Raw genomic sequence first — 26914 nt, forward strand, 5'->3', positions numbered from 1 at the left:
TTTGCCCTTTGGAGGGAAATCTACTTTGTTTCTAGTTCTTTGCCATGACAAAAAGTGCTGCTATATGGGACCTTTCATTTTATTTTTCTTCTTTGGATTTACTTTTAAAAGTAAAAATAAATGCACCAAATTTTCGAGGTTTGATCTACGTTGTGATAGTACAAAAAGGAATACAATCTAGACCCCACATATAATTCCCAAGTAGCCCTTAGGAGAGTATAGATGCAAGGGGAAAAGACTTCTCTTTACTAGAAAAATGTTTATGTTAGCATTTAAAAAAATAAGGATGATGCTCTAACTTTTCTTTGAGAGCCTAGAATTTAAACTCATACGACTATGAGACAAACTGCATTTCCATTTTTTAAATATTGTATAGGCTATAGCAGTGATCACAAGAGGCCATTCTCACAATGAAATCTAGCCATTATTCATTATCACGCCTAGTACTAAGAAGACTAATCTGAAAAGTTCAACTAACCGCTGAAGTGCTGAGTGGCTTGAACTGAACCCACGTAACTGTCTGTGAGCCTCAATTCACCTTTTTTTTAGAATTCCCTGGGTTGAAGATGAAGAGCTGTGCTGAGATGGTTGTGACATGGATGCAATCATTCTCATCATACCTGCCTCAGTCAATTCTTCTATCCTCTCAAATGGTCCCTATTTTTCTCTTCAAAGGATGACCTTTGACTTGGAATTTTCCTTTTTTTCCTTTCTCCCAAAGTGGTTACTGAGATAGATTTTTCCAAAGAGTGAACTGAAATGAAGTATGACAATATAGTTGCTGAGTCTAGTAGTTTCCTTTATACTAATGGGTTTTCCTAGCATTTTTATCACATGTGATTTGGTACTCTTTCAACGTCATGCCAAAAAAGTCAATTTTTCTATAATTTATTTTCATCGTAAGCATTATCAAACACTTTCTTCTACCTCAGGAAAGAAAATTCATCTGTCTTTATTATTGGTGGGGAGTTTGAAAAAAAAACAAAACTAAATGGTTATCATCAATTCCAACTCAACTGGATAGTAAAAACATCAGTCATCATTATCCAACTTCCAATTCCCAAGAGTAATAATGGAAAATTAAAAGGAGAGCAGATTTCCACTAACCAAGCCAGGTAATTTTAATGATTAACTTTCAAGCTGCAGTAGAAGAGAAAAGGCTTCTTTGTACCTTTTCCTTCCTACCTGAAATGAGATCAAAGTGATTTTCAATCTGATGAAAACTTGGCTGCTGTAAGAAAAAAACAGCACAGAACTCCCCACAGAAGCCCACATTTTCCCCAAGCTATCAACAGTATAACCATAGAGCTAAACTAAACACTGGGTGAAAAGTTATCAGCACTGTGTATGACAAAAGTTGGGGAGGAAAGTTCAAACTGCCTAAAGCAACAAAAACCTCCCCAAAACTCTCAGAAGAGAATAGTCTAATTCAACTGTGGAGCGGATGGGCTTCATGGCTGGACAGCTGCCATGACTGTAAGGCTCTCACAAGGTGATGGGATTACAGTCACTGTGGCAGGAAGAATGAGAGGTCTGAGTAAGGAAACAGTGAGAAGAGCTAGTGATAGTACCTTTATTTTTTCAGGTAAATTTTGAAATTTATACTTCACAGATTCTTATATGTTGTAGGCATAGCTACCACTCTGTTATTCAAAACCCCCCAGCAATTTATGACTACAAGCTGGAGCTCTCTGAGTTCAAGTGTCTCATTTTGAAGAGGAGGAAACTGAGGTTCCAAGAAATGCCCAAGGTCACATAGCTAACAAGTGGCAGAGTCTGGATCTTAAGACCTTTAGACTCCAAACCTATTGCCAACCCCATTATACCACATGATCCTTGAACATGGAAGAGCACAGAAGAAAGGATTCTAGGTACCTCCTTTCTACTTTCTCATAGAATTACTTGACTTCACAGAGATTTCTTTTATGATCTCAGAAACTAGAAGGGTCACTCTAGTGAAACTCTAGACTTTTGAATTAGGAACACTTGGGTTCAGATGTCACCTCAGACACTTAATAGCTCCAAGATCCTGGGCAAGTCACTCAAACTCTCTAAACTTTATTTCGCTCGTCTGCAAAATGACAGTCAAACTAGAAGATTTCTGAGGTCCCTTCCAGCTATAAATCTACGATACTGTGATTTGTATGTACTGTACAGAATATCACAGAAACAGAGACTCTCAGAACTAAAAGAGAGCTTAGAGTTTATCTCGTCCAATCCCTACCTGATCAACATTCCCCTCTCTAGCACTAATCATAAGCATGAGTCCAGACTCTGCCTGAAGGCTGCTAGAGAGGGGCAATCTCTCATTTCCCACAGCAGCCCATTCTTCTATTGCATAGCACTAATTGTTAAGAATGTCGTTGTCCCCCCACCCCCCCCTTACATTGATTCCTATGACAGGGCTTCCAGATGACAGTCTTTCAAATACTTTGTGGTTCAGTTGTATCTGACCCTTTGTGACCCCATTTGGGGTTTCTTGGCAAAGATACTAAGTGGATTGTCATTTCCTTCCCCAGCTCACTTTACAGATGAGGAAACTGAGGCAACAAGGTTAAATGGTTTGCTCAGGTTTACATAGCTAGTTAGTGTCTGAGGCCAGATTTGAACTCAGAAAGATGAGTCTTCCTGACTCCAGGTCCACGCTATCCACAGAGCCACTTAGATGCCCTAAATTCTGTTCCATAGAAGGCTGCTGATTGGCTGTGTGCTCTGAGCAGTCCTGCAAAGGCTGTATTAGCCAACTCTACACTGAACAGCTGAGGCTCCAAGCAGGCTTTCTTTCAGCACCAGTAAATCACTTTTCCTTTCAGTTTTCAGTCATGTGGTCTTGCTTCTGGGTAAGATTCTCCCAGGACTCTCAAGAACCTATACTGAGCAGTTTCCCAATGTCTCTTTCAGAAGTCAAGGACTATGTGAGAAAGAGTGTGCAACCCTGGACACTTTCTTCATCTATAACATGAAGGGTCTTGAAATGATTGTTCTCAATTTGGATTGATGTTGCTCTGTTGTTTTTCAGTCATGTCCGACTCTTTATGACTCCACCTGGGGTTTTCTTGGCAGGGATACTGAAGTGGTTTGCTATCTCCTTCTCCAGCTCATTTTACAGATGAGGAAACTAAAGCAAATAGGATTAAGCAACTTGTTCAGGGTCACACAGCTAGTAAGTGTCTGAGGCCAGATCTGAACTAAGGAAGATGAGTTTTCCTGACTCCAGCCCCAGCACTCTATCCACTGCATCACCTAGCTAATCTAGCAGATTCTAGCAGCTATCATATATTCTACTCCTCTTCTTTAGGGTAAACATCTATAATTCTTCAGTTAAGCATGGTACAATTTCTAAAGCACTTCATCATTTTGGTCCCACTTTGAACATATCTGAGTTCTTAAGTTTGTGCCCTATTTTTGCTCCACCAGACATAGAAGGGGATTGAAAAGTTATGGAAGGTTCACCACAAAGGTTCTAGGGATATAACTTGGAAAATTCAGTCCATGGGAAGTGGGAAGAAACCATGTAGCCTGGGACCAAGCAGATTGCCTGCCCGTCTCTCCCCACAGTGCCAGATTACAGGAGAACCTGCTACCAGCCTCCTTCAAAGCCACAGACTTTCAGCACCCTGCTTGGACTCTCTACTATGTAATTTGTGCATTTGTTTGGAAGCAAGTGCTTCCTCCACACCCTATACTTTAAATTTATATTCTAAGGAGGGATGTGTTTTAGCAATTTAACCAACAGTGTGTTTAAATGACAGCTGTGGGGAGGCATATAAACACACAAAGCCATTGAGGGAACTTGGAGGCAAATATTAACATAATTTGCAGATGAGGAAAAAAAGGATTGCTTAAATAAAATAAAGAACTTTAGGGGTGAAATGTATTTTTGACAAAGATGAGAACTAATCTTTTTTTAAAAAAACCTGCTATTCCTTCGTTATCAGGAGATGTCAGGGAGAAGAGAAGAAGAGCCTTTCGGACTTTGCTTGTCACTTAATGTTCGTGGGCCTTCATCTTCTCACCTGTAAAATGAGGGGCTGGACTAAGTAGTCACTGTCACCCTGGTTTTAGATCTACAATCCTAAGAGAATGCAATGAAGTCTCAATTCCAATTTTACTTTGAGTTTACAGAAATTTTCACATCCAAAAGAGAATGGGCTACATTAAGCGAGTAAATTTTGTTTAAGGAAATTTCTCAACTAGCCTTTATTTTTTGAAGAGTAAAAAGACATATAAGATATAGATACAGATGTGTGTGTTAAAGAATGAATGAAAAAATCTGTTAAGTCCTATGTACCGGGCATGATCGCTGGAAAGAGAGGAGAGAGCTAAATGAGATACTGTTTCCTAAGCAATGCTTATATTGATTCAATTATGGTTCCTAATATAAGAGGGTAGGGGAAATTGTGCTGAGCCATAGGGAATATAGCAAGTAAATTGCCAACAGTGAAGAAAATTCTTAAAATTCAAGTGAGAATGATCTCCTTTTCAAAAATTATATTGATGGCAGGCAATAGTTTTAAAAAAGTATTCTAACTACAATTTCCTGAAGTTTCCTTTTTCTACTGTACCAAATTGAAGTAACAATTTTCTTAAAAACTCTTCTGCGGAGAAAAAAAGTAAAAATGCTTTCACCTAAGAGAATTGTTACAAAAAAGTGTTTTAGGAGTAAGAGGGCACAACCACAGACCATCCCTCAGGAGTCTCCCTTATTCCTTAGCAGATTCATAGTACCTTAGATCCATACTGGTTTCCATTTCAGAGCTGCCACCAGTACCTCAATTTTCCCTTTTTTGCTGTTCTTAAAATACAAAAACCCTTTTCCTCTTAAGCTGAATGGAACAATATGGAAATAAAGGTTATATTTTTTACTAGATACACAGAAGAAATAAGTAACAAAACAGGTACAAGGCTAAAAGGATATGCTTAAATTCTGACTAGATGAGCCCAGTCCTCTGCCTCTCAAAATTTAATTCTTAACACTATGAAGAGGGATGAAGAGTTGAAACTAGTCATTGTGGATTCGCCTGTGAGTGGGCAGTGTGAATTTGATAAAATTAGGTTAAAAGGAACATGGAAGGAAGGAAAAAGGCAAGCAACCAAGAGGACAGTGGAGTGTATAGAGAGCTGGCCCTGATGCTAGAAAGACTTAGGTTTGAGTCCTGCATGTAATACATCAAGTCACTGGCTAGGTGACTCTGGGCAAGTCACCTAACCTCTCAGTGCTCTAGGAAATCTGCTAATACTTAAGATGAAGAGGTGGTACCAACCTGCATTGACAGAAGAAGTATCTTCATCTGAAAATTCTCCATACCAATGAAATTACACATCAAGTTCCTGATCCTATCCCTATAACAAATATCAGTTGTTCCCTTTCTTCTATTCATCCAGATGCCTCCTTGGGAATTATAGCAGCCAAAGCTGAGCTAGTCTCCTTTACTTTGAGGATGGTTTCAGGAACTAGCAAGGAATGTGTTCTATTAGACTGCATAGGAAGTGGTAATAAATACTGCTGTTTCTTAAAAAGCAAAAGGGATAAGTAAGGTAAGCAAAAGAAACTTTGCAAACATCTGCTGTGTCTTAAACATCTGGTACAAAATGTAGAGTAATGTAACTCTAGACTTTGATACTGGCTCAGAATTTATGTCTCACTCAGGGTTTTCCTACCATGAGAAGCTTCTGTGTGGGGTGTTGTAACATTTGGGGCTTCCTTAATCTGCTGCTGCTTAGAAACAGTCATTTCCTTAGTGAGAGTAATACATCCAGAAGCAGCAGGAGCTGTCCAGATGCTTAGTTTAGGATGGAAAATAGAGCCATGCATGTAAACTACAGGGGCCAAAAGGAAGCTGGGTACAGCAAATTTGGTGAACTGTTTGTAGAGGTCAGACTGGTAGAACACTTCAAGTCTGACTGAATTGCCTACCATATCTCTTTGGTCATCAATTTAATTCAACCAATATTTTAAAAGTACTAACTACATGTAAAATATCATATTAGATCCTAAGGAAAAAAAAATGAGGGGAAAAGGCTCGACCCCTCAAGGAACTTAAATTCTGCTGGAGGAAGGAGAGATGTTAAAATGTGCATAGATTCACACATGAACAGTAATTTTTAGAAGGGACGGGGCATTGTCAAAATTGATGTAGGAGGTGGCACCTGAACACAGCTTTCAAAGAAGCCAGGGTTAGATCTGAAGAGGAAAGGGAAAGCAGGTATACTTTCCCCCAAAAGCATAAATAAGAAGTAGTTTGGGGTAGGTTTCTCAAAGCTGATAGAGGGGAGATGGGGAGGTAGATAATATATTGCTAACACTTAGAAAGCTCATTTCTACCTCCACATCATCTTCCTCATCCTCTTCTTTTTACTCAGATGGCCATGAGTTGAGGTCCTTCTCACCTCTTGCCCAGACTATTCTAAATGGTCTCCTGCCTCAAGTCTCTCCCTTAACCAAAGCATCTTAACACATAGGTGCCAAAGGGATTTTTCTCAAGTGTACATCTGATTGTGTCTCTTCATTACTTAAAAAGAGGGTCCCTATTGTCTCTAACATAAAATATAAACTTCTCTGCTCAACTTTTAAGGCCCTTCACAGCCTGGCTCTAACCTCCTTTTCCAATTGTTAATGGTTCTCCTGTTCCTGTACTCTTGCTCCTTTGCAGTTCCTCACACATTTGACGTTCCATCTCCTATCTTGGTGCCTTTGTGGTGGCTGGCCGTTCCTCACGTTTGGAAAGCACTCCCTCTTTCCCTCTGTCTTTTAGAATCTTCTTTCCTGAAAAATGCTTACATGAAGCCTTTCATGATCTTATCCAGCTGTTAGTGCCTTCCCCCTTTCAAACATGTATTTTGCATTTACTTTCTCTGTATTTTGTACATACTTAGTTATGTGCATGTTGTTTCATGTGAAGGAACATAAACTTCCTGAGGGCAGGGACTCCTTCCTTTTTGTGACTGTATCCTCAGCACCTAGCACAGCTCCTGGCACTTAAATGCTTTTTGGTAAATTAATTGATCCTTAGTGTAAGCCTAGAAAGTAGATGTTCTTAGGCATATGGTTTTTATCCACTCACATTTTATAGGCAAGAAAACTGAGGCTTGGAGAAGTTAAGTGACTTAAGTGTCACACAGTTATTATCTAAACATAGACATGTGTACACACCTAGATATACACACAGACATACATATATACACACATATATACACATGCATAATACATACACACATACATTTTTCCTCCATACAATACACGCAAACATATACATGCATGTACACATACACATGGGTGTATGTGTGCGTGTGTATATGCACACATGCATACACGCACACATGGAATATAGGTATATGCACATGTATATATACATATGTACACACGTGTGTGCACATATGCATGCATATATATGCACAAACCTATATATCTATATTTATGTATCTGGATGGATGGGAGGAAATTGAATTGAGGTTTTCATCACTCCAAGTTCAGGGTTCTATTCTCTTTATGGTCTCAGGTCCATAGACAGAAGTTAAAGTTGCATTTCTCAGCTAAGACATAAAGGTTCCTCCTTGCTTCTTAAAACTCCTTCTCCTTCCTTCCCTTTTGTCCCTCTCCTCCCAACTCTGACTCTTCATCCCATGGTGTGGCTGTAGGAAACACAGGGGCCCTAGGTATGGGATGTGTATATTTTCTTGGTTCATGGTATTGCTTGTGTTGAGAAACACAGGCTTAGGGTAAGATATCCTGTGATGCAGATAGACTTGGGAGACTACAGGGTACATGCCCGCCTCAGGCCCTGGTGTTAGGAACCAGTTTCATGAAAAGCGACACACCAGAAAAAATGCCAGCTGAATCCAGAACAAGAGCTAAAACTCTGCTAAACAATGGACAAAATCTGGCAAACGAAGGGCAACTATGAGAAAAGAGGGAATCAAAAGAAAGTTGGTCCACAGCACCAGAATTAGCCCTTAATAACTTGCAATCTGTAAACTTTATCCCCTTTCTGTGCTATGTTAATATCCTTCTCTCTCCTTTTTATTTTTCTCCTGTACTGATTTGTAGTCAATTTCCTTCTTAAAACTAGCCTTAAGTGACCTTATTGGATCATTGACCTGGAAGTGGAATGAATCTCAGAGGTCACCTAACTCAACTCATAGCAATTAAATAAAATTTATATCTTTTTTATTTTATTACTAAGAGCCAGAGGATTCCCTAGAGATTACTGGTTAATTAAGTTACATGAACTGTACTCAGGTTTTTCACAGATCAACATATATTTAATTTCATATTCATATTCAAATTATTTCACTGTACAGGTATGCCAAATTTTAAGACTATCGTATATATATGAAACACTCAACATATAATAGGATTAATTAAGGAGGGATTATTTATATTACAAAAAGGTCTACAAGTTACAAAAAGATTCACCACCATATTCTTTTAAATATCCAGGTCTCCAGGACATTTTAAATTATTTGATGGACAAAATCTCAATATGCATGCCTTTGAGAAACTTGTGTAAAAAAAAAAAAAGGTAAGCTTATGCTACAAATGGCCTTGTTTAATAGATAAGGAAACTGAGTCCCATTAAGGTAAACTGGTGGACCCAAGGTCACCTAGGTAAGCATCAGAGGCAGGATTTAAACCCAGGTTCTTTGACTCCAGAGGTGATGCTTACTTTTGTACCATGATACTTTCAGAGGGTACCATGCTGCTGTTAGGGAACAGGGAAGAGAGAAGGAAGAAGGAAACCCTGTGCTCTTCCCCTAAAAGGGAACTGTGTAGCTGTTTATTAAAGAACCCAGGAAGATTACAGGAAATGATAGGTTTGAAGAACCCAGCAGATGGCATCATTAACCTAGCTCTTGAGATTTTGCTGACATAAGAAAGAAATCTCATCTTTGCAGCCAGTGGGGAGCTGAGAGGTAACAGAGGCTTCTTCCTCTCCAGTCTTGGAATGAGGTACCACAATGTTTTTTCTTCCCTGTTCTACACTGACAGCCCCAGAGATCAAGGAGTATATGCCGCCATTGGGAGGTGGGGGATGAGTGTTCTCAATCAAATCTTGTTCAAGGGACTAAAAATATATTTATTGAAAAAAATCCCAGGTCCCCTCTATTTCTTAGATAAACTCCAGGATCTGATGATAGATGACCCTCAAAGTTCAGAATGACTAAAATGAAATTTATTTATAATTTATATAATTATATAATATGTAAATGTATAATTTATATATTTCAGTGGAAAGTCCTACAGATAAGTTCTTCCCACAAGAAAATCATCTTCACTCATTTCCCCAATAAAAGGAGTAAGTATTTAGCTGTCTTCCAATTTAGGGAAAGAGAAGACAGTATATGGATTAAAGAGGAAAGGATGAGAAGTCACAAGATCAGAGGTGGGAATAGTTAATCTTATTGTTGCCCCTTTAAGAGAAGGTACTTACACACACTATCATTCTGGACTCCATTCAGAATTTCAAGAGTCAGTTTCCTTAGATTAGTGTTAAGACCTGGAGGCACTAAAGGCTCTGCCGCTGTTATTCAGGCACTTTAGACATATCTGACTCTTTGTGATCTCATTTGGCAAAGATACTTGAGTGGTTTGCTATTTCCTTCTCCAGTTTTTGCTGTTAAAGAAACTGAGGCAAACAGGGTGAAGTGACACCCAAGGTCACACAGGAAGCGTCTGAGGCCAGATTTTAAGTCAGCCCTACACCATCTAGCCCTCATTGATTGCACTGGTCTGCTTGGCCAAACATTCTGTAACTTTTGATTTCCAGTAAGATTTCTCAAAGAGATAGTGCAGGATAATATAGAGTGAGATGGCCTCACCTTTCTGAGTGTCTTGTCCCTCACTTGCAAAATTGCTACAAAGGAGATAATATATGTAAAACACTATACAAACTGACATAACATTAGATGGTGAGGATGATCTGAGTTCCTTGCTCCCAACACTCCATCTCCCATCTCTGTGCATTTTCACTAGTTGTCCCCCATGCACAGAATTCTCTCCATTCTCATCTCTACTTTCTGTTCTCTTGGCAACCTTCAAGTCTCAGTTAATATCACACACTTTTGTAAGAAGCCTATCCCAACCTCCCTTAGTGCTAGTGCCTTCCCCCTGATATTTTCTCCAGTTTGTTTTACTGTGTGTGTGTGTGTGTGTGTGTGTGTGTGTGTGTGTGTGTTTCTCGTCCCTATGATTTCTCTGGTACAGGGAGTTCCTGGTGGGAAACTCCCTCTATCAATTCACATAAATATTTGCCCTACAATTTATATTCTTAAAAAGCTGCCTTCAACATTAGGAGATTCTAAGATCTCCCAATCAGTATGTGAATGTATCTAGTATATGTACTGTCCAGTATATGAACAGATCTGCCTCACTTTGAGTCCAGCTCTCTCTGGACTCTACTCTGCCACAGCAACATTTGCAAATTTATTTTATTCCCTCATTATTCAATAATATGGAATGCCTATTATGTATAAAACATTATCTTAGGAGATGTGATGAAACACTGATGAATTATCCTTGCCCTCAAGAAACTTGGCATGGAGAAGGGGAGATGAAACATACAAAAAAAGGAACAAACGAAATTTAGTCAATTGTTTTTCAGTTGTGTCTGACTTTGTGACCCCATCTGGGATTTTTCTGTCAAAGATACTGAAGTGGTTTGCCTTTCCTCCTCCAGCTCATTTGACAGATGAGGAAACTGAGGCAAAATGGGTTAATTGATTTGCCCAGGGCCACCTAGCTACTAAGTGTCTGAGGCTGCATGTGAATTCAGGAAGATGAGTATTCCTGACTCCAGGCTGGGCACTCTATCTAGTGTGCCACCTAGCTGCCCTAAACAAATGAAAAAACTTATTATTCAGGTATTATTTGCAAGCACCATGCTCAAAAATTATCATACATTTGACTAAAATTGCATATACATTTACATATGTACCTACTGTATTCATCTGATTAAAAACTTCATACCATCTGCCTCTAATTCTATTTAATCTTTCCTAATTACCTTGCAGCTGCTAATCAGAAGTAATGTTTTAAATATGTACTTTTATCATTTGCATGTGATTACAGAAGTAGGAATGCTAAAATTAGCACACACCATTCATTTTTAATGACTGAAATACATTCTTTGTAAAGAACCAAGGACTTGGGAAAAGTGGCTTATAATTGATGCTTATATTATAGAGAATGTACATGGAATCTGCGATTTTAAAATAAACATATGCTTTGTTTTGTTGACTATATATTTGTTACAAGAGTTTCCTTCTTTTCAATAAGAAAGGAATTGGAGAGGAAAGGGTATAGGGTTGGAGACAGAGATACACAATTTTGAATACAGTTTTTAGATAGACATGCAGTCTCCATTCCACTTTCTATGCATGGCTTCCTAGCCACCTTTTGCATTAGGACATTCACCTGATCTCCTGATTATTTGAGGAATATTAGTACTTTCCTTGAAAGAAAAATAAAATCTCCAAATATAACTATGCTTAAGATAGCCTGCTTTCCACATGATGGTTTCTGTATGAAATTCTTTTCAAGGGGTTACATGTCCACATCATTTAGGGAGGTAACATGTATAGTACATAGCTAACCTAAGATGCGGATTCAGATTTAGCCTCTGACAGAGACTGGCAAAGTGACTCTCAGCAATTAACATCTCAGTGATATTAAAAAAAAAAAAAGACCAAAGAGGAAAAGGACCAATGAACAAAAAAATTAATAAGAGATCTTTTTGTCACAGCCAAGAACTACAAACAAAGGGGGGAGGTGCCCAACAAGTGAGAACTGGTTGAACAAATTAATGGGATATCATTGTGCCACAAGAAATAATGAAAGGGACAGTTTCAGAGAAACTTGAGAAGACTTGTATGAACTGATGCAGAGTGATGTCAGCAGAACCTGAAAAACAAATTAGCCAATAACCATAGCATTTTAAGGAAAAATAACAGTGAAAAATTTAAAAATTCTGATCAATGAAATGATGAGCCCTGATTCCAAAGGATCAGTGATGAAGAATGCTGCCTACCTCCTAAAAAATTGGTGATAAATTCAAGGTACAGCATGAAATATATGTTTTCAGACACGGACAATGGGAGAATTTGTTTTACTTGACTAGATGTTTGTTTCTAGGGTTTCCTTTTTCTTTTCAATGGGGAAGGAATTGGGGAAGAAAGGGGTTAGTGATAGGGAGAAAAGAGAGGGAGGAGAGAGAGTGGGAGAGAGAGAAGGAGAAGAAGACAAAGAGAAGAAGAGGGAGAGGAAGAAGAAAAGGGAGAGGGAGCATCCCTAACGCATTAGCAAAATGCACAGATTAAAGAAGGAAAGTCAGAAGGAATCAGACAAGCAGGACGCTTTTGAGCGTTGGCTTTATTATATACCTAAAAGCAAGTTTTATATGCTATATATTGGAGGTTTCATGTGTAATCCTTATTTTCTGTACTATTTTATATAGAAATGCTTGTTTTATTTGGTTTTAAAATGCAGATTTTTTAAAGAAATAATTTTTTAAAAAGTCTTTTAGTATTGACTTTTTTTTTTTTAAAACACAGGAAGTTACAATAAGTTACAATACCATTTCTGTCCTTCGTTTGTATTGGGGGTTCTCATCAAAAGTTCCCTACAACCATAAAATCACATATCCAGGCCTCTGCTCCCCTAAGTTCATTCCCAAAGGGTAATTCATTCCGTTCAACTGGCTACAAAAGTTGCTCACACATATAAACAGTCTAGGCTACGACAATTCTGTCCACCAGGTGGCAGTGTACTTTGTTTCTTCTCCATAAGCAAGTTGGAAATTCCAGGTTCTGTAACAACCTGGAGAACTCTTTCTTCTCCCTCTTTCTTCTCCCTCATTACAAAAAGCCAAGTGCTTTGTCCCCACTCTACCTTCTCTCTTTTTTCATTACTTTTTTCTTTACTACATAAGAATAGAGTAGTTTTGTGACAGATAACAGAACATTTCATATGTCTCTACTTTCAAGAGAATGAAACCTATTACTCATCTGTCAAATCTTCAAACAGGAATTTAAATTATTATTATTTCCCCCATAATTTATAGGGGGTGATTATAGGTATATATCATACATCATACACATGCCACATATATCATACACACATGCACAATTTCTTTGTTAATTTAACCAAAGACAAAATTGAATAAAATTTTTGATGAGAACATCAGGGAGGGGTGTTTATTATTTCATATAATGGAATCTCTGGCATCTTTCAAATGCATAGCATAAATGCTACTTCCTACACAAGCTCTGTTTTATGCCACCCACTTGTTAGTCTAATGGGATTCCCCTGATATGTTAATGATTCCCTCCCTTACAAGTAAGTGTGTATGCGTTTTGTATTTACCTTTCTGAGTTCATATTGTTTACTCACAGTTATTAAACCTAAGATCCTTGAGAGCAGGGATGCTTTCGCCGGTCTTTATAGCTATCCCTAGTACAAAGTAGTGCCGGCACAAAACAGGCGCTGAAAAAATGCTTGATGGATTAAAGAAAGAAAGCAGAGGAATGAGGTTCCCAGTGCTGTCTCTGTCTCTGGGTCAGTATAAAACCTGCCAATTTGGCTTCATCTAGTCTTAGCTACTCTATCTGTAAAACAAGGTTGATATGATCAGTCGTCTCCCCCATCTGACACTATAGCCAGGTATGAAACAGAGAACCACAAATCAGGTTCTCCTTGGCTTAAAGTACCACCTCACGCTGGGATAACATGGATAACATGTGTCAGCTGTGAAAAGGTCCGGAAGGGAAAATGCTGTAGGTCTCTGAACAACTATTTGGCAATGGCTTTGGGAAATGGTAGGCTACATGAAACTGACACATCAGTTTCCTTCACCTGCTGGTCCCTGCCTACTTGAAGCTCCTAAAGTGACCTAGAGAGAGAATGGGGCATAGGAACTCTTTATGAGGAGGATGGAATGAAATGGTTTGAGAACCAGTGAGTTACACTGAGCAAGGGTAATAAAAATGAAGAAAAAACCAAGCACAACTTTTGTAAGAGGTTTTATGTTTGTGTGTGTGGTTTTTGCCTGATAATTTACATTTCTAGAAACATACTAACTAGGAATCTGAATGGTTCCACCATTTATTCAAAAAAAGGGAACATTCGCATGGCAAGAATGACATTTTTTTTCCAAAAGAAAGTCATTAAAATATCTTTCTTATTCCATATCATTTTAATATCTCATAGAGCTCAAAAAAGCAATGAAAATAATTTTGATGTGCTCCACACTCCTGGGAGGTGATCCCTGGGAGGAATGCTGATGATTCTACACTTTTTCCACATAGTAAAGTGATTTGATGAAATAATAATGATTTTTTTGGTTTGTTTTTTAAAGCACATCATACATTTTGCCATACGATGCATGTCTAGATTCAGGGACTTGTCTCAAGCTGGGTTCCAAATAGAAAGGCTTTGATACTATTATAAACTATGAAAATCAGATGGGGGCAAAGTGGAGCAACATGTAGGATCCCCAAAAGGGATCTACTGTTACAATTAGAGGATCTGGGACTGACTATTTGGATTTCAGTCAGTGGACACTGTGGAGAAGAACCCAATGCTAGATACTTTAATTACAGAAAAGGTTTCTTGTTTTAGAAGCCTTTCCCATCTACGCATACACATGGAGACAGAGAGAGGCAGAGACATACAGACACACACACACACAAACACACACACACACGGAGTATGTGATTCTTAAAACCAAGTCTTGTCAGTTATTTATCGATCTCAGCTATTTCTTTCTCTGTAGTATGACTTAAATTTACCTAATCATTTTAAAAGCTAAAACAAAAATTCTGCATTCAAGATCTTTACAGTAACTTCATGCACAGATACTATAATCTTCTCACTGGACTCATAACCACCCAATGCCACTTCAAAATGTCCTGCTAGCAGTTTGGAACTATGCTCAAAGGTCTATAAAACTGTGCCTATCCTCTGATCTAGCAATAACACTCCTAAGTTTGTTTTCCAAAAAAAAAAAAAAAAAAAGGAAAATGACCTATATGTCCAAAAATATTTATAGCAACTCTTTTTTTTGTGGTAGCAAAGAATTGGAAATTGACGTGATTCCAATTAATTAAGGAACGGCTGACGAGGTGTGGCATATAACTGTAGTGGAATGCTATTTGCTTTAAATGACAAGAAGGATGATTTCAGAAAAACTTGGAAAGACTTATACAAACAGAGGCAAAGTGAGGTGAGCAAAACCAAGTAAACATTGTATACATTAACAGCAATATTGTATGATGATCAACTGCCAATGATGTGGATATTCTCATCAATGCAGTGACCAAGACAATTTCAAAGGACTCATGATGAAAAATGCTATCCACCTCCAAAGAAAGAACTGATAGGGTCTGAAAGTAGATCAAACCATATTAATTTCAGGGTTTGTGTGTGTGTGTGTGTGTGTGTGTGTGTGTGTGTGTGTGTGTGTGTGTGTGTGTGGTTTTTGGTCTGTGTTTTCTTTCACAACATAACTAATACAAAAATGTTTTGCATGATTGAACACGTATAATCTATATTAAATTGCTTATATATTATACCTATTATATAATGTAAATCTATATGAAATTGCTTATTTATTATATATTATATCGCTATATTAAATCTCAGATGGGGGAAAGGGAGAGCAAAAGGGAGGCAGAAAATTTAAAACTCAAAAATTTCAAAAAAGGAATGTTAAAAATTGTTCTTACATGTAACTGAGAAAAAAACATTATTCAAAAAATGTTCTGATCACCATTGCCAAAGTTACCTTACCAGTTCATTCATATAATTATAATAAAGTAATAATCAGAATAACATTTATATAGTGCTTATTATGTGCCAGGCATTGTACTCAATGCTTTAGAATTATCTCATTAAATCCTCACAACTCTGGGAGGTAAGTGGGTGCTATTATCACTACCATTTTACACATGAGAAAACTGAGAGAAACAGAGGTTAAGTGACTTGCCCAGGGTCACATAGGTAGGAAATCTCTGAGGCTGGATATGAACTCAGGTCTTCCTGACATTGACTACTCTAGAGCAATCTCATTGGCCTCTAGATCAGATCAGCACCAAAACTTGCCATTAATTCAATCCATTGTACATTCTAATTTCTATCTAATCCTGCAGCCTTATTCCAGTTAAATTAGATTACATAGGGGACCTCATGTTTCAGCTTTAATTTTTAATCAGAGAGCCTTTGCTTAAACCATACCACATAGAAAGAACATTTCTTCTACTAACTAATATACCTCTCTGCTTCTAAATAGAGGTTTCTTAAATTTAGGGTATGTGAACTTAAAAATATTTGATAACTGTATTTCAATATAACTGATTTTCTTTGCAATCCTACATATTTTGTTTAATGAATTCAAAAACATTAATCTGAGAAAGGGTCCTAAGGCTTTACCAGACTACCAAAATAGTCCATGATATTGGGAAAAAAAGATAAGAATCCCTGTTCTAAATTATATTTAAAAGCCCATTACCTTCATGAAATGTAAACACTACCCCATTCCACAATCTGATTACTCATTCCTTGACCCCTCTTCTCTCCCTCCTTTTCAAAGTCCTTTTGTAATCATTGCCCTGTGTATTTCTGTTGAGTGCTATGATATGTTCGAAGTTAGGGCATACTAGGCAACACGCACTCCAAGAAACCAACTAGCGACCAACACTAGACCTCAATAAACCTGTTGTCTGAAGTCACCGACAGAAGTTGTTTTTGTTATTTCTTAGGACGGTGAGAAACTTGAAAGACTAACCTTCTTACTCAGTCTGCAACACAACAGAAAACAATAATCCTAGTTTGATTTTTTTTACTGAGATATAAAAGTAAACCAAAAAAAGGACAGTGTTTTTCTTGTAACAGGGCAAAAACAAGTTTTGCCACAATGATCTCAGTTTACTGTGTGCTAGACTAAAGCTTCTCAGCAGTCAGTGACACGCAGCATCACAACCTGGTGAGCCATCTCCTGCTTAACTGGTTTGACAATTAAACGTATTCATGACAAAATTCTGACTTGGAGAAAAGCAGGAGAGGGTGGTCTTCCATGTTCTTCCACTCTCCTGTACCCCTAGGCAGAGACTGAACAAAAACATGCCAGGCTGGAATGTCAGGAATAACAAAGTTCCCTATGACTCCATCCCCATTCACGTGAACTGATAACAGTATCTCTTGGATATAAAATTTGGTTTTCATCTTATTAAATTCACAATCCACATATTAGGCACCCACAGGAACCTCTAGCTGCCTTTCAACTCAAATATAAAAGGGTTACAATTTTAGTATTCACATTCCTCCTTCTAACTGAAGTGTTCATCAACATTTTATGAAGGATGAAGGAGGCTGGGAAGTGCCTTTGTGGAAAGCAAGTAAGGTCGTATCATCATGTGCTAAATCACTCAGGCAATGTAAGCTGTACATAAAGCTGAAAACACGGGCACAAGGCATGGCAGACCAGGGCTTGAGAGACATTTGGGGGCATAGGAAAGAGAGCTCGATGAGGAGGTTGGGAAACCTTGGACGCAGCTTGACTTTACCACTCTGTGCACTGCATCGCTTACTGAAACTGCCCAAGGCTTGGTTTCTTCAAGTGTCAGATAGGATAACAACAATTGTGTTGGTAATCTGATGAGGGTGACATGAGAAATGAAGGAGAGAATTCTTTAAAAAGAATAAAGTTCATGGCATGATACTGGAAGAGTAGGAAGAGGTTTATCATGCCCTCACTTTAGAGATGAGGAAACTGAGGCCCAGAACGTTTGTGACATGTTCAAGCTCACACACGTGGGTGTTAAGTGACAAAACCAGGATCTGAACCAAGGTGTTCCAATTCTCAATCTATCAGGCATTTCCCTGCACTATGCCAGTGGAACAGTTAACAGCAGGGCATTGACATTTTGGATTCTGAGCAATAACAACCCACCTGGGAATGCTGGTCAGATAGGTCAAGACATTCTGAAACTCTTTTTCTGGGATTTCACTGAAAGCTGGGTAATCTGGGAATGTGATGACTGGACATCCATCTTGCCCCCGTCCACCTAAAAATGAATTTTTTAAAAAAACAATTAGAATAAGTCCAGTCTATTCTAACTGGACAACATTAACAACAACAGAAAGTATCTAGAAACTTGATTTAAAAAAAAAATAAGCAGTAACATACATGTTTCTGGGTTTTGCTTTTTTTTTGAACAACCGACTGTTTGGATTTCTCTTCTCATTGTGAAGAGGTCCCTAGAATGAGGGATGGATTATTCGTTTTCAGAGTAGGTAAAGAGTTTCTCAGGTTTTACAGAGCCTTTTTTGCATCCACTGGGAGTGATAATGGGTCATTTTGGGTGTATTTCTTTCCTGCTTCTTGGCTATTTTTGTTCTTATCTGGACATGAAAATAGAAATACTGAAATGTCAGAGGAAAAGCAAGCTATTACAGTTATGCCTCCCACATCGGGACTTTCCCCATCATAGTTTCCATATATCACAGGTTGGCATCAGAAATTGAATGGGAATGTTGGGGGAGTTTTGCGGAAGCTGCAGATGACATGTGAAGGCCAGCATATGACAGAAAAAGTTTAGAAACTCAGAGATGCACAAAAGATATGTATAGTATTGTATAATATCAAAATATTTTTATCTTTTAATACCATAAATATACACAATTTCTTTTCTAGTATGAAGGGAGGGTCAAAAAATTTTACATGGACTTTCCAGATTGCAAGGGTACTACGTGCCTCTGGGCACTGCGCACCCCTAAGCCTTGCAATGTGGAAGATATGACTGTATATTATTCCCTGACTTTACTGCAATAAGAAGCAAAGTCTTAAAAATGGCACCCATTTCCCCATTTTCAAATAAAAATCCCAACAAACTCCCATTCACACAAGATTCCCAGTGAGACAGCAATCCAAATGATTGAGAAATACTTTTCAAAAGGTATCTTCTGCCCATCCCCTCACACAGAGCTAATACTCCTTTTCAAGAGGTTCACTATTTGGGTTTATGATGACACTCTTGTCATCTCCTCTAAAATATCAATTGGAGCCCTCTGCATTCTCTATAGGGACATCAGTGGAAAGAAAGCTATGGCAGGCTCTTCCAATCTTTTTGTACAAGCCCAGCAAAGGGCAGAATGCCTCTTAGAGACCAGCTTCACTAAGTTCTGACAGGTCATTCACCGACTGGAAGGCTGACCACCAGGTGATGACTTCTCCTGGACCTTAGCAATACCCAAAGATCTATTAAAGGTGCTCAAGAAGGGAGTCCCCTCCCCATCCCAACCACCAGTGGCATAATGGGTATGAACATCATCATAAACATCGAGTTAACCTTGAAGTTCATTAATGAGATGATCTGCTTATAAATGACAAAGTTAAAAGGCCTGAAATTTGAACTTTTGGGTGAAGCCATTTTTTTTCTATATTTTACTGTCACCCACACATTTTTCCTTTTAAAAATATTTTTATCCACTTCAATGAATATTTCCCAATTGTATGTAAAATTTCTTTAACATCCATTTTTAAAAATCTTGAGTTCCATATTTTCTCCCTCCTTTCTGCCCTTCCCCCATCCATTAAGGCAAGAAACGTGATACTGATTGTACATTGATTATACATGACGTGATTACACATGCAAAAACATGTTTCAATATTAGTCATGTTGCAAAAGAAAATACACTTATGTGTACAAAAGAACAAAGAAAAATAGATAATGTAAAAAAATGTATTCTTCAATCTGCACTCAGAGTTCAGCAGTTCTCTCTCTGGAGGTAGATAGCATTTTTCATCATGGGTCCTTTGGACATCATCTTGGATCACTGTATTGATCAGGGAGCTAAGTTTTCACAGTTTTGCTCTTACTGCCATACATTATATCTTAAGGAAACGATGAAAGCTATAATGTATCACAGTATTTCCAACTCTCTCTTAAATCTCTTCATTTAGATCCTTTCCACAATGCCAATATATTCCCTATCTATCTGTACCTCTTGGTACTTCATTTCTCTCCCTTTCCCAATCAGCCATCCCTTATTTCAAAAAAGAGAGAAAAAAGTTCAGAAAAACTGATATAATATCCAAATATAGCATTTTGTGTAGTATTCCACAACTGTATTCCCCTCAACTCTTAACAGAAGGTAGAGAGAAATCAGTTTCTCTATGTGTAAAAATGAGTAGATTAGATAAAATGCCTTGTAAGGTCTCTTTTGGCTCTAAAGCTATGGGAGGTGCATTCTTAATAGCTTGTCTTTGGGATAAGCTTGGATAAATTCATATGCTTGATTTCATTAACACAGAATCTCAAGGCTGAAAGGAACCTCATTGGAGAACCATGAACAAGAAATACAAGGATTTCTTTTTTTAACACTCCAATTGTCCAGTCATCAATTGAAAACAAACTTTCAATAAGAGGGAACCCCTCTCAAGGCAATCCCCTCCACTTTGTGGCTAATATATTTGGGTCATCTGATATATAGCCTAAGCTCTAGAAAAATGTATTTCAGAGATGAGATAGTTAGGATCTGACCATCTAAGTTTCTCCAAGGGAAGTTGGCTCAAGAAAGCTGAGAGAGGCCATCAAAAAATGAATTTTGTCAGAAGCACATAACATTTCAATGAGAAAGATAAGGATGTGCTATCTAAAAACAAACTGATGAAGATGCCCAAAAAGTGCCTGAACACCTACTATTTCCAGATGACAGACACAAAAGGTAATAAAATGTTGTTAATATTTGTTTTAAGGTTTATAAAGCACCATGCAAAATTTATCTCATTTGGAGCTCATTGCAATGCTGGGAAGGAGATCTTATCATTAGCCTCACTTTACAGATGGGAAATTGAGGCAACTTGCCAAGAAAGTTAAGATCTTAACTCAGATCTGCCTGACTATAAGGACAGTGCTCTATCCATTATATCCCTTGACTGCAAGAAGGAAGATGGAAATAAGGACAGAAAAAAAAGTTGTTTCTATAAGAATACCAGGATGGCTAAGGTTCAGAACAAGCCCAAGGCTCCACATTCCAGCAAAACTAGAAGGATTGTTTCCCAATCTTTGCCTGCCCTCACTTTCCCTTTGTATAAACTAGAGGCCTGCAACATTTCTTAGTGTGACCCAAGCCACATTAAAATGTAATTGGGAAATATTTAATAAAATAAATAAAAATACAAAAAAAATTAATATATTTTAAAAATTTAGTAAACATGCAGGTCAGTCATCCTTATATACAACTTGGTGGCCTCCATTTCTATTTGAGCTTGATACCACTGATATAAACTATCTCTCATGCTTGGGTAATACTCTCTATACAACTGTGTCTATTAATTTTGTCATTCACTTGTTTCACTTGTGTTTGACTCTTCATGACCCCATTTGGGGTTCTCTTGGCAAAGATACTGGAGTGGTTTGCCATTTCCTTCTTCAGCTCATTTTACAGATGAAGAAACTCAGACAAATGTAAAGTGACTTGCCCAGGGTCACACTGCTAATAAGTGTCTGAGGCCAGAGCTGAACTCAGGTCTTCCTAACTCATGCCCAGCACTCTATGCATTGTACCACCTAGCAGGTCTCTGCCTGTTAATAGGATCACAGCTTAAAAACCACTCAAATTTTACATATGATTAAACTGATGCCCAGAAAAGTTAAGAGACTTGCCCTAAGATACATGGAGAAAGTGTGGCAGGACTAGAATCTGAACCCAGGTCCTCTGATTCCAAATTTATCATTCTTTCCATTTCACCATGCTGCATCTTTGTCTTTCTTCAAGGACTAGCTCAGGTGCCAACTGCCCCATGAAACCCAACATGACCCTCCAGTTGAAACTGATCCTTCCTTTCTCATATTTTTTATGATATTTTGTCAAGACCCCTCCCTCGCTCTGGTCTTGTCCTTGCTATACCACTTATTTCTATAAATGTTACCTCTCTGCCTCCCAACCCACTAATAAACCATGTGAGACCAGGAAGTATCAATTTTTCATTGTTATATTCTCGTTGCTTAGAACTGTGCTTGTGTATAGTAAGTACTTAATGGACGTTTATTGAATTGAGTGATTTGCTCTACATGTAAATGCCTGGGCAGGAAAAAATCATTATCATGTCAAGTTGCCACTGGTTTCCACTGACCCTGGAGGGGGCAAGGAGGGGAAATTTTGGTGATTTATCTTTTCTGACTTTGGTAGAACGTATTAACATTGCATTCCTTTCCTCATCTCTCTGACTTTTTACAAACTGTCATGTCGAGTGGTAGAAAAACCACAGTTGATTTTGCAGTCATGTTTAGGAAAGGCAGTTTATGTAACACAAATGATCAAGAGCACAGCGGTAGCCTAGTTCTTGAGAGATGGAGTTAAATAAGGTTGCCCAGTTAAAAATAGTTGCCTTTTCTATTTTGAGACACCAGGCCTTTAGAAGGTGAAAACATAGATCCTTAATTCTCCTCGTTAGTCCGGAGTACAGTCTTTTCATCAAGATCCAAAAACAACAAAAATGAACAGCAAACTCTAGTTCCCCCAGAATCCAAACAAGTAAAAAGCTGAAATCAGATTGGGGAAGGAGGGCATTTTTTTCCTACTCTTTTATAAGGAATGCAAATGGCCAATAAATGAGCTGATCTCAGGCACTCACTCAGAACAACCACTTGGAATTAAAACTATAATAAGCTAGAAGGGAACTTTCGTGAACCTCCTGGTTGTTCATGCCCTCTATCTTCCAAAAGTTCATTTATGGACTTATTTGGGTACCATGTGGTAGAGCAGAAAGGGCAGAGAACTGGGCAATAAAAACCAGATTCAAATCCAGTTTTTCCATTCACTGCCGATGTGATTTTAATCAAGTCACTTCCTCTCTCCAGGAATCAGTTTCCTCATCCGTAAAAGGAGGGCAATTTCCAAGGTACCTTCTAACTCTAAATCTACGCTCCTATAGAATATAAGCTATTAGAGGGTGGGAGATGTTTTGATGTTTGTCTTTGTATCTTTAGCACCTTGCACATAGAATGCACTTCTTAATGCTTATGAAATTGCATTCACCTAGATGACTCCTAAGATACAGCTATAGAAAATAAAAGAAACCAGGATAAAATCTCAAGAGTTCTGAACACTTATTGAGTGAGAATAGGATGATGATCTAGCCCAGTGATGAGGAACCTGCAGCCTTGAGGCCACATGTGTCCTGCTACGTCCTCACTGTGGCTCTTTGACAGAATCCAAACATCACAGTGAAGTGATTCAAAGGGCTGCACTTGAGGACCTAGAGAGCCATAAGTGTTCTCGAATCCACAAGTTCTCCACCCTTGATTTAGCCTAAACACCTTTCTCATAATTTCTAATCATGGGACTTGTGTCCAATATGACCACACCTACCTTATCCCCCCCAACATTCCCTACTCCTTTCTTCCTCTTTTGTAAATTCCAAACTTCCCTCGTGAGCCAGGAGTTGGTTACTTCACACAGTTATAGCCTAATTACTAGAAGAGTCCCATAGCAAGAGCTGTACAGGTATAACTGAAAAAATTCAGAACCAAATCCACTCCTCCTCTTCAGTTTACCCAGTGGTTGGCCTCAGAGGCTTTTGCCCTCCAGAGTAACAAGGGATAGGTAAGTACCCTATCACCTGCCTTTTTGTTCTGACTGGTATGGAGTGAGTTACACTGGATGAGTAGATAAGGATGCTTATCACAGATTTCAGATTTCATTTTCTTTCCCTTAAACCTGTTTCTCTTTCAAGCTTGCCTATTACTATCAAATACAATACCATCCCTCTGCTTTCCATCCCAATGTGATGTTACCATCTCTGTTATTTTCAGTTCCTCCCTCTTCATTCGTCTTCAGATTCAATCAGTACTCAAATCTGGTTTCCACTTCCCCATCTCTACCATTTCTTCCCTCTCACCCATTCACAGTCACCTCATTAATTTATGCCCCCATCACGTCTCACCTAGTCTACTGAAATAGCCTTCTGACTGGTCTTTGTGTCTCAAGTCTGTTCCCTCCACAATCTATCTACCAATGGCTACCAAATTATTGAAATAAAGCAGAGGTCTAACGACAGCACTCTACTGTTCAAAAAATTTGAATGGTTCCCTATTGATTCTAGACTCAAATACTGCTAAGTTTTAAAAATGCAGAACTATGTGCCCATTAGTAAATGCATATAATTGATAAATGAATATACAAGCACCAGGGTGAAGGCTCATTTTTTTTAACTGGTAAGGGAATACAGTAAACAAAAAGTTTGGAGATCATTAATATACAATAATAATAGAATAACTGTCATTGGTCCCTTATCTCCCTGAGATAAAATCATAGTAGCTGAGAACCAGACATTTCAAGAGCTAAAGATGACAAATCCCTGATCTGTGACCATCTGAACTGAAGGAAGGACATGTCAATGTAGCAAAAGTCCCTTTAGTTAAAACGTACAGTAAAATTTTCAAAAAAGTTTTTCATTTGTGCAAAGAAAGTGAGAGGACATATATAGATATAGTTATGAGACTGTTCAATCACAGAAAGAAAATTATGGAAATTTTCAAGTCAAACATATACAAAATCATGATTTGATTTCTTAAAAGGCCTTTCCTTCAAGTTTTTCTGTGCTCTCTTCCCCTAAAATTTTCTTTGTCTTTGAGCTAGTGACTGGAAAAACCTAAAATGCCAAATCTATGAGTTACAATACAATGCAAACAAATACTATAATGAAATTATGCTAAAACATACTAAAAGTCCATTTTTACTAAAAGTTCATTTTGCAGTGATCCTAATTATAATTATTGCTTGCTATTACTAGATCTTTTTCCTAATATACATATGCCTAGAAGCTATGCTTTCATAAACAAAAAACAATTAAAGCAAAAATTCATCTTTCCTTTTATATCTACAAACCTAACTATTAACATCTCAAAAAAAACCCCAAAACCCAACCCCATCACATTGTTTAAATATGGAAACAATTCTCTTGCTATTCATTTTCTTGAAAGAAAAGTATTTGCTGGATGCAGAATAATTAATCACTGTATATGAAAACTTGAATTAATAATAACCTCATGTCAGTATGAAAAAATGGGACATCATGAAGCTATTGTATTCTCCCACTGTATATTCTGCCAAGTAATGAATCATGACACGAAAGGATCTTCTTACTTATGCAGAATTTTGGTCGACCTGATTGATTTTATATTATGTGTATTTTCAGATATCTTGGCTCACATACCAACTGACCTGGTTCCTTAGCATCTAAGGTCATATGAAAGTTAGAAAACTATAAAAAATTCTTAATGAGGCAAGTCCTTAAGCCAAGGAGACTTCATGGAACAAGAGAGGAAAAGAAACACAAAAGATCTTTCAACCCATTTAAAGGATCATAGAATATTGAGGCTGGAGGGGGCCTGAGAAGTTGATTAAAGTTCTATAGATACATTACAATTATCTCTTCCACATCATGGGAATTAGGGCCTTCCATCACCCACCCCCACGTTCCCCCTCCTGCAATCTAGAAAAGGTCAATAATTTTTTTGGGCCTCTCCTAGTAGCAGAGAAAAAAAAAATCTGAATTATTGTGATATTAAAAGATAAAGTATGTTGATATTATACAATACTATACATACATTTTAAGCATTTCTGAATTTCTGAACATGTATCATCTACACCTTCTGAAAAACTTCCCCCAAATTCCCATTTAATTTCTTATGCCAACCCACAATGTATAAAAACTGCTATGGGGAAAGTCAGGATGTAGAAAGGATAACTATATTGTTAAAAGGACAGGCTCCTTAACCTGTGGAAATAGAGTCAATGTGAAAGAGACAAGTGGTGTCTAATTGCAGAGAATGATGATTAGCTGGCACAGGTTTCCATATTTTTCCTCTCAGAAGTGGAAATTCCAATAGACAATCTTTATTGTACACTACAAACCATAAAGTACTAATGTTACTGCGATCATTCTTACTTTCATTTCCACAATTCATTATTATATGCTGAATTATTCTTCAATCAGCATCTAAATGTAACATTTGTACCAGGTAATCATTACATCCCAAACTAATTGGAAGAGAAATGGTAAATATCCTCATTCAGCATGCCATCCGATAAGTACTGACTATGTGCCAGGTATTTTGCTGAGCCCTGGAATATTCTAGAATTTAAGTGCTTTGACTAATCCTTCACTTATAATTGCTTATTCTGTTCCTCCTACACAAAATCTAAGTAATACTTCGTCGGTATACTTATCCATTTTATTTTGCAAACGAATGGAGATTCTTGGGTGGTTATTTCAACAAGGAAAGCAAATGAATTCAGGAGAAATACATAGACTATGGAGGCCATAGCAGGATTCTGCCTTTCCGTGATCTTTCCATGGTTACAGCTTTCATTCTGCAATATTATTTATACAGCTAGAGTGTTTTTGATAGATCACGTGCCTCGGGCTTCTCTCTCCCAAGTGACCTTGTCTGTGGATGGTAGAAAGGCTTTAATAAGCAAACAACTTGCAGAGTTATGTATATTTTTGGTATAACTTGTAGCTTACGGCCTCCTAAGGTTCTGGACTCCCACAAACTGAGGCAATTTCTGGGGGTTGATCTCAATAGGATTGATTTCTCTCTGTTTTATTGGCTCTACTTAGAATCACCCTAGAAAAATCTTTTAACATACTCAGTAATAGATCATGTTTAAGTTTTCCCATATGTTTGTGAATGGGTACCCTAAATCCCTAATAGGCATTCAGGGAAGCATGTCTAAATCACGTATAGGACAACCTGTATTTCACTGCAGAGAAAATGTAAAAGATACGATAGACTCACAGGAAACTATTAACAGACAGAAAAAAATGTAAAACATTGAATAGCCCATCAGTTTCCAGGAGGGAAGTGAACTTAGGGGTGACTGGTGGGGGCAATCCTTTGAAATTCTGGT

The 26914-nt window shown here is 37.9% G+C and overlaps 1 protein-coding gene across 17 annotated transcripts in view; it reads right to left on the reverse strand.

Annotated features, from left to right (window-relative positions):
- The window catches only part of MCF2L (MCF.2 cell line derived transforming sequence like), a 362484-nt gene that overhangs the window by 96896 nt on the left and 238674 nt on the right, over positions 1 to 26914 (reverse strand). For all 17 annotated transcript variants that reach the window (XM_072621934.1, XM_072621919.1, XM_072621931.1 and 14 more), the window contains one exon: positions 17943 to 18057. In XM_072621934.1, the coding sequence (XP_072478035.1) occupies positions 17943 to 18057 (115 nt within the window). The remainder of the gene's footprint in view (positions 1 to 17942; positions 18058 to 26914) is intronic.

The sequence above is a fragment of the Notamacropus eugenii genome, chromosome 6 (genome assembly GCF_028372415.1).
Source record: "Notamacropus eugenii isolate mMacEug1 chromosome 6, mMacEug1.pri_v2, whole genome shotgun sequence".
NCBI classification, from domain to species: domain Eukaryota; kingdom Metazoa; phylum Chordata; class Mammalia; order Diprotodontia; family Macropodidae; genus Notamacropus; species Notamacropus eugenii.